This window comes from Microtus ochrogaster, chromosome 22 (genome assembly GCF_000317375.1).
Source record: "Microtus ochrogaster isolate Prairie Vole_2 chromosome 22, MicOch1.0, whole genome shotgun sequence".
In the NCBI taxonomy this organism is placed as follows: Eukaryota; Metazoa; Chordata; class Mammalia; order Rodentia; family Cricetidae; genus Microtus; species Microtus ochrogaster.
In genome coordinates this window covers 8817109-8826239 of record NC_022023.1, presented here as the reverse complement: position 1 = coordinate 8826239, position 9131 = coordinate 8817109, and the positions used below count along the sequence as shown (strand labels likewise).

General features: G+C 42.8%; 1 protein-coding gene across 1 annotated transcript in view; it reads right to left on the bottom strand.

Moving 5' to 3' along the window:
- Positions 1 to 9131, bottom strand: part of LOC101983449 (lysosomal Pro-X carboxypeptidase-like) — a 22096-nt gene that overhangs the window by 4964 nt on the left and 8001 nt on the right. The window contains exons 5-6 of the mRNA XM_026784354.1: positions 8365 to 8534; positions 262 to 426 (exon numbers count right to left, since the gene is read on the bottom strand). Of these exons, the coding sequence (XP_026640155.1) occupies positions 262 to 426; positions 8365 to 8534 (335 nt within the window). The remainder of the gene's footprint in view (positions 1 to 261; positions 427 to 8364; positions 8535 to 9131) is intronic.

Below are 9131 nucleotides of genomic sequence, written 5' to 3'. Positions count from 1 at the left end.
CATCATCATCATCACCACCACCATCATCACCACCACCACCATCATCATCATCACCACCATCATCATCATCACCACCATCATCATCACCATCCTCAACACCACCACCATCACCATCATCATCATTAGTCTTAACAGTGCAGATAAAGAATACAGTCGAGATGTGAACGCAGGTTAGGTGATAAACTCTGCTCTGGTCACTATTGAGGCACAACTATAGGTAGCAGCGGGGAGAAAGATGTCCCAGGAACCACGCATGCTTACCTGGTAGCCCCAAACTCGGGACCCCAAGTTTCCGATTGTTGTTTCAGAAATATTGTTGCATTTGGACTGGCCTGAGTAATTGTAATATACATTTAGAGCTTGGTAGATGTTCTGAATCAGCAGGGAATCTGACATGTAGGGGTTTGTCAGATACTGGCACACGACCTGTCATTTTGAAGAGATAAACAAAGGAAGAGTCAGATACTAATAAAAAAAATTACAGCATAATAACACAAAAACACGATTCACTTCAGCAAACAAGCCATTGCCTCAGCCCATCCATAGCAATTCTTCTATGGACTATTAATTGGTACTTCATGTAACTTCAAGAAGGCATGTATTAGCAAATATGGACTGCTCTCTCTTCTTTCATGGTGTGTATGTATGTATTCACACGCATGAGACACACATCTATGTAGGGGCATGCACACATGTGTGTAGGTACATGTGAGGCTCAAGGTTGGCATCAAGAGTCTCTCTAAGACCCCATTGATCTAATTCCTTGAGGCAAAGCTTCTCAATTGAACCCAGACAACACTAATGTGGCCAGGCTTGGTAACCGGCTTGCTCCAGAGGTCCATTGTCTCCTCTGAGTGCTGGGGTGACCTGCAGGCCATAACATCCACCCGACTTTTCATGTGGGTTTCAGAGATCTGAGATCCCGTCTTAATGCTTGCACAGGCAAGTGTTTTACCCACCGAGGCCTCTCTCTCCCCAGCAGGTGAATAGCTTTCTTGACCGCGAGATTTCTCAGATCTAAGATTTGAAAAAGGGCTTTTCCCAAAGGAAGGGGGCTGTGCACAGACTCTGGTAGCAAGCGTTAGAAATTCTAAATGTGAGAAAAATCACAAAATATGATATCCAAATAGCTAAATACACCTTTAAAAATAACTATGAGAACTGGGTGTAAGGGCACACAGCTTTAATCCCAGCCCTCAGGAGGCAGAGGCAGAGGCAGATGGAGCTCTGTGAATTTGAGGCCAGCCTGGGCTACATCTATTCAGTGAGACCCAGACTTTAAAAAAAAAGCAAAAACAAAAACAACTATGAGGTCCAGTATGATAGATCAATGGCCAAAGCTACTTACTGTAAAACCTGAGAACCTGAGTTTAAAATGAAGGACCCATGTGGTAGAAAAAAGAGAATCAACTCCCAAAAGTTGACTTCCAGATGCAAGTTATAATAAGTCACCTGCAGACACACCACACATGCACACACACACACACACACACACACACACACACACACACATGCATGAACACACATACATATGCATGCACATAAATAAAAATAAATGTGAATTTTAAAGGAAAAGATACCCAGATAACCATGAGGTCATAAGTATACTCTGTGCCCATGTTCAAGAGGTACTTAAGGAAACAAATCTGAGCAAAACTGGAAGTACAAACTTGTTCTGCCTGAAGCCATAGACAATGCCAGCTGCAGAAAGTTAAAAGTTAAAACAGTGGTTTACTATTCTAAAAACTCTTTAATTATTCATGGCACATCAACAGTTACCTAGCATTTAACAATACCATTTTTCTCAGAAAGCAATCCTAAGACAGACAGCAGTTAGAAATATATAAAATGGTACGGATGCTATGAGTCAATCATGGGCTGTACTGGGCTACCCATCACCAACTACCGAGCCCTACTCCCTCCCTGCTGAATCTGAAACCCTCAGCCAACTGAGCTCTTTCCAAGGCCAGCACAGAACTACAGAGTAGATTCAGAGGAAAACGTTCTGTTCGAGCAGTGTGGCAGACACGGCCAGTGGATGATGCAAGCTAGGCAGGAGAAAAGAGGGGCTGATGATGTACAAACACCTAAAATCCTTGGGAGGCACAGTAGCCAGTGGGGCTGACTCATATGCTGGCATTAGCCTCCCCCCCCCCCGCCCTTAAAGCATGAACACTGGGCCTCTGTTGAGGAAAGAAAAGGAGTCCCCATGAATAGCATCTCTGCAAAGAGCAGTTATTGTCTCTTAAAAGGCACAAGCGTGGCTGGGGGCTGGCACCAGATAACAATACATGGTTTTCTGCAGCCCTAGAACATCTCGGGCACAGCCGTGGCCTCTGCTGATGGCAATTCCATGACCTGATTAGGGCCAGTCCTGGGTCCACTGCCCTTCTGAAGGCAGATCCTCCTGGGAGGACAGGGTCCAGCTCTGACCACCAACCGGTCAGAAGGACACCCACCGATGTAAAACAATCCGTAGAGGAGCAGTGAGACTTGGGAGTTGAGCAAGAGAGAGAGCCTTAAGGCTATTCATTTGAAACATTGTTACTCTTTTTATTTTCAAAGTAACTTCTTACCAGAATTACCAGTTTAAAAAAGAGAAACATTGTAACGCCTTTACTAGCTTCCCGTCTAGCTGCCTTTAATATACAAGTGAAAACCCTATAGTCTCCTTGTATGTTACTTAGAATGTCAAAGCTTCAACAGGCCCTGCTGTAATAAGGGACCACTCTGCACTAACTCATGACTGCTCAACAGTACAGGGATCCAGAGGGAGACGGTCGCACGCTTTTTAATCAGTTGTGTAATCTGCATAAAGCACGTAAATATTAAGTCAAAGGGAAACCATAGGGAACTGTCACACTTACGAGTCAAACATTATCGACTTTGGCACAACCTCATGGAATACTTCAACTCAACGCTGATAGTTTGCAAATATTAGCCAGCCGGTCAGGGCAAGCGCTTCCACTGTTAGCTGTTTACTGAGGGGCTGTGATTTAACTAGACAGGAGGAAGAACGCCCACGGCAGCACGACAGAGGCTTCTCTCGAAGTCTCAGCACACAAATATCCCCTGCATCGGGCTATTCGTTTGTGTGTTGTGAGCTTTGTTTGGAGTGTATGTGTGCGTGTGTGCATGTGTGTCTCTGTCTGTGTCTGTTTGAGTGGGAAGGTATGTGCATGTGTGTGTGTGTGTTTGATTGTGTGTGTGTATTTGTGTGTGCGTGTGAGAGAGACAGAGAGTTCACCAAGTTGCTCAAAATGCCTTCAAACTTGCAATCTTCTTGCTTTAGCCTCCCAAGTAGCTAGGATTACAAGCCTGTGCTCCAAGGTCCAGCTTCCACATTTATCTTCATAAACCCATATCTTTTAATTGTTTGGGGTTTTTTTATCTTTATATGTTTTTAGTTTATTTGATTTTTATAAAAACTTAGAGTCATTTTGTTACAGGATAAATTTAAATATATTTACACTAGTTTAAAAGAAATTAAAATAGCAGGTTAACAGGAGACTCAGTGCCAGCCCCTTGAATCAAATAGACAGTTTATTTTCTGTTTCCTAGTAAATGTAAACACTCAAGGGACAGTTTTTTTTTAATTTTTTAAAAAAATTACAAGACAAAAATAAAATAAAATAAAAATGTTACGAGACAGCACACGCTGCTCTTGCAGAGGAACTGGGTTGGGTCCCCAGCAACCATATGGTAGTAAGTTCTGTTCCTGAAGATCTGCTGGTCTCCTCTGAACTCCCTGGGTATCGGGTATGCACACGGTGCACCTAGTCACATTCAGGCAAAAAAAAAAATAAAATAAAATAAACCCACATAAAAAATAAATCTAAGAAAGAATTTCTTAAGAACATTGGATGTCCACTTTAATAATTCTAGTTTTTAAAGGTTGGGGGGGGGTAGTGTGGAAGACAGGCCTCAGCACTAGGGAGGCCAAAACTGGAGGATCACAAGTTCCAGGCTAGCCTGGGCTACAAAGCTAACCTTTGCCATGCAAATGAAAGAGAAGGAGAAAGTAGAACATTCATGCAATGCTGGAATGGTCAGATCTGCACTCCAATGTGGTCTGCGCTTCTTGCCAACACAGAGGCAAGAAAGCAAGGATAATGGTTTGCTTAAAAGCCTTAGGTGCCAGTACCTAGGAGGCTAAGCATCAGAATAAAAGAAATAGTGGGCAGGGCAAAGATACAATTCTTAAAAAGGGAAAAGATGAGCTTTAAAAAAAAAATCAGTCTTCTCTCCAAAGTATGGTCCCTCCATTAGAAGAAGGATTAAATGGATACATTCAGCTTTTAGGCAAGATTTTCTTTCTCTGAGATTTCAACTCCACCCCACCCCTCTACCCCCATCCCTTCCCCTCCCCCCCCCCACTGCCTCAGATAATCACATTGGTTTTGTCAGTAAAAGCTCTCCTTTCAGAGAATGCATCGAAACCGCTTAAACCACCCAGAGAGGGTGCATACATTATCAAACACCGAGACAAACGGAAGAGATTTTCCCTTTTATGTCTTACTATTTCGCTATGCCCGCGTGCTCAGAAGACTGGGCTCAAAGATGCTAAAACGTTTGCTAGGTTATTAGCTAAAAGAAAGACTACAGAATTTAACGAACTTCAGCCTCCTTTAAAAAAGCGCTTTTAAAGCTAAGAAGAGGCGTAGTGGCTTGTAATGTAACCCGAACCGTCAAATGACAGAGGGTTCTCTATTTCCTTTTTCTCTTCCTCCCTGTGTTCTGCCAGCCAAGTCCGTGATTATTTCTGCATGACTGTGGCAGCTTCTGTTACCAGTAAACAAAAGCAAATAGGGACAATGTGCAGAGACAAATTAGGGAGAATGAGCGCTGAATTGACGTGGAAAACAGCATTTAGTCGCTGCCCGAGGATACTCCAGAGATGTACGTGGCGCAGACAGCATGGGAAACAGCCTGCTCTCTCTCGCAACCCAACCGTTATCTCACGACGCTAAGTCTGAGTTAGGGACTCAGAAAAGGGTCTGTTTGTCAGCCCTTTAGAGAGGAGGAAGTGCATCCGAAGGAGGAGGGGTTCTGGTTAAATGGAACCGTCCAAGTGAAAGAGCAGTCCCCAGCTGGGTAGTGTTCAGGGATTAGAGGAGGTTGAGAGCACAGACAGGGTCAAGAAAGGAGAAACGGAATGAGCGGAGAACAGAAAGCGATCTGAAGCTCGGTTTAGGAGCGAGGGGCAGCGAAAATGGAAAAAAGGGATCCGTGAAAATTAAATGTGCAGCTAACTGTGGAAAGAGAAGATACAGGCAATGGGAGGCTCTCGAACCAACTGCAAAAGAAGTGGGTTTGGGGTTTGGTTTTTTTTTTTTTTGGAGGGGTGCGGGAGGGCATCCAGACAAGAAACAGAATCATAAATATATTCCATAAGCTGTCAAGAATTTGCCAGTATCAGACTAGAAGTTTAGCTCAGTGGTAGAGTGCTTGCGTATCGTGTATGAACCCTGGATTCTGTTCCACAAAACCGGTTCACAAAAACGAACCCCTTAATAGAATCAAAAATAAAGAAAAAAATAGAATTATTTTGGCAAGAAATTATTAAAGAGAATGACAAGAACTGGTTTCGGTTTTTAAAAAGTAAGAGGCAACTATAGGTAAAAAGAAGTTATTCTGCAAAATAAACTTCCGAATCATATACACACAGTGCTTAAAGGGGGCTGTGCTGAACTGGAAAACAGAAAAGACTTCTGAAAGATACTCCACCAGCTGCAGCTGATTCCTTAAAGAGGATGGAGGAACAGTGGGTTCCTCTTAAGACTAAACAATAAAGCTCCGTAGAAGGAACAGGTATACTGCTGCTCTCTAACCCAAGTCCTAATGAAAGCTGGTAACACGAAGAAGCTCTCCCTAGGGGTCTCTCTAGACGATGAGTCAGCAAACTAACCTACAGGCCAGCTGCACTTCCCAACAAAGCGTGATTGGCCATTCTCACTCACAGATTACCCACGGCTGCTTTCCCGCTTCAGTTGCAAAACTGACAGAAACTCTTGAGGCCCCACCACACCTAAAATAGAGTTCTTTATAATATGGAGTCTGCCAATCCCTGTTTGGCACAGTATCTAACAATTCATTTGTTCTTCAAGAGGAATGATGATATATGTGGAGTTATTACATTGTAGAACAATAGAATACACTAGGTAAGCTTGATGCTTAAATCCAGGTTTTCTTAGGAAAGAGACGGCAGCTGTTTTTAGTAACACCTAAAATAGAGTTCTTTGTATATGGAGTCTGCCAATCCCTGTTTGGCATAGTATCTAACAATTCATTTGTTCTTCAAGAGGAATGATATATATGTAGTTATTACATTGTAGAACAAGAGAATACAAAGAGGTAAGCTTGATGCTTAAATCCAGGTTTTCTTAGGAAAGAGACGGCAGCTGTTTTTAGTAACTTTGTATTCAGGTGTAGGAGTGCACCCCTACAATTCCAGCACTTAGAAATGGAGGCAAGAGGGGGGTGAGTTTGAGGCCAGACTGTGCTACATGGACAGTTCTAGACCACCCTAAGTTACAAGGTGAGCTTTGCCTCAAAATCATAATAATCTGTCTCAAAATAGTAATATTTTAATAATAACAACTTTGCGTTATCAACATCCACCTTAATTCAATGCATGTTAGCTTCCAGTCTGTTCTGTAGAAGATGTCCACTCTATACATAAAGAGAAATAACTCTGAGAGCAAGTAGACTTATTTTATTTTAATTATAAATTTTTAAGTGAGGTATAGTTTCATCAGTGCAGTGGGACACTTGAAGAGCTGTTGAAAGTTGGCTCGCACATAACTAATTAAATTTTCTTTTCCCGCTCCCATTCTAGTTGTGGAGGTAAAAGTATTGTAAAAACACAACTGTCTTTTGCTTTTTAAAACTCTTGTTCTTAACAAGAGATTACTTAAAGAACATATACATATAAATGAGGTGGCCGCAAAAGAGTCTTTAAAATAGAAAAGAATTTAAGTTTTCTATTAAGCTGGCCTGGGTCTGAAAAAGCCTGGGATAAAACCAGACTCTCTGAACATAGCGGACAATGAGGACTACTGAGAACTCAAGAACAATGGCAATGGGTTTCTGATCCTACTGCACGTACTGGCTTTGTAAGAGCCTAGACAGTTTTGATGCTCAGCTTACTAGACCTGGATGGAAGTGGGGGTTCCTTGGACTTCCCACAGGGCAGGGAACCCTGATTGCTCTTTAGGCTGAGGAGGGAGGGGGACTTGATTGGGGGAGGGGGAGGGAAATGGGAGGCGGTGGCGGGGAAGAGACGGAAATCTTTAATAAGTAAATAAATAAATTTAAAAAAATAAAATAGAAAAGAATTTAAGTTTATTTGTTTGTGGTTGCTTGAATGTAATTGGCCCCCATAAGCTCATAGGAAGTGGTGCTAATAGGAGGTGTGGCTTTGTTGGAGTGGGTGTGGCCTTCTTGGAGAAAGTGTGTCACTGTAGGGGCGGGCTTTGAGGTCTCATGCTAGCCTGAGCCGTGCCCAGTGTCTCAGTTTACTTCCTGTTGCCATCAGATCAAGATCTAGAACTCTCAGCTCCTTCTACTGCACCATGCCTGCCTGCATGCCGCCATGTCCCGCTGTGGTAATAAAGGACTAAGCCTCTGAACTGTAAGCGGGCCACCCCAATTAAATATTTTCCTTTATAGGAATTGCCGTGGTCACGGTGTCTCTTCACAGCAACAGAAACCCTAACTAAGACAGTGTTTGTGCCTTCACAGAACCTATAAATCGGTGTCTTTACACTTCTCAGGTCCGTATTGTTTGGATCTTACTGAAAGCATTTGTAACTGATACCTTGTTCTTCTGAGGCTGGCAAGCAAAGGCATGGCAACTCAAGAAGGAAGAGGGCCTTGTCCAGGATGCCCTTCCTGGGGCCATGTCCTCCCAATAGCACCCAGTAGTGCTATTCCCACTCTGTGGCTCAGCATAGCGATCACCCTTCACGGTGTGTAGTGTTTAGAAGGCTTCGCAGCTCACTGACTATGTTAGCACTTCAATAAATAGGTCACTTATCAAGTTTCTACCATGTAGTGCATACATTTAGGCATAAAACATATATCGCAAAATTGGATAAACTATATATACAAAGTACAGCCTTGGATTTGGTAATTATTACATTAACAGCAACCACTAATCTTATACGAGAATCGATGTATTTTATCTCCAGTTCTCAGAAGAAGAAGCCAAGGCTAAGAAAAGTTACCTAAAACATCCAAGGTAACACAACCAGAAAATCAGCCCCAAACTGCATGCTCCACAGACCCCCATCACCAGTATTTCTTCTTCTGATGAAAGCCACACAGTCATTTATAAATGAGGGCAGGGCATTGTCCTGTTACCTTGATAGGCCAAGAAGGCAAAGGCTTTAAAAAGCTGGCTGGGTATGGGTAGTTCACCATGGCCAGGTTCACCCAGGTCTCAGCGATCCAGTCTTTCAGGCGTTGGATGTCCTCAGAGTTTAAGGAAGCACACAGGTGTAAGTTTCTGGTGAGCCATGGTAGACCACTGCCTGGAGACAGAATGACATTGCCGAAAACTGCAAAATCCTAGTCAACATAAGTCTTTAGAGATCTCTCGTTCTTCGTGTTGCATTACAGAAAATACAATTTTCTGTGCCACTTCACCAAGAATTATTGCACTATTCAACAAAATGCTTTAATACAATCTGATAAGTCCATGGCAGACAAATTTAACTTCATCATGGGACTTGCCAAAATGAGTATGCTCTATTACTTCCCATTTTAATTTGAAAAACTTAATATTTATTTAATTTGAAGTAAGCAGGAATACCATAGAACAATGTGAATGAATAAGCAACCCCATAAAGCAAACGGATGCAGCTAATGTAGAGTATTGAACAGAAGACACCAGGCCCAAAGCCCCACACATATGCACTGTACGATTCCAATTACTGAAGAATTGAAGAACAAGGAAAATCACCTGGAGACGGAGGCAAGAGGGTAGTGATGGAGGCAAGTGATGGAGGGTAGTGATGGAGGGTAGTGATGGAGGGTAGTGATGGAGGGTAGTGATGGAGGTAGTGATGGAGGGTAGTGATGGAGGGTAGTGATGGAGGGTAGTGATGGAGGTAGTGATGGAGGGTAGT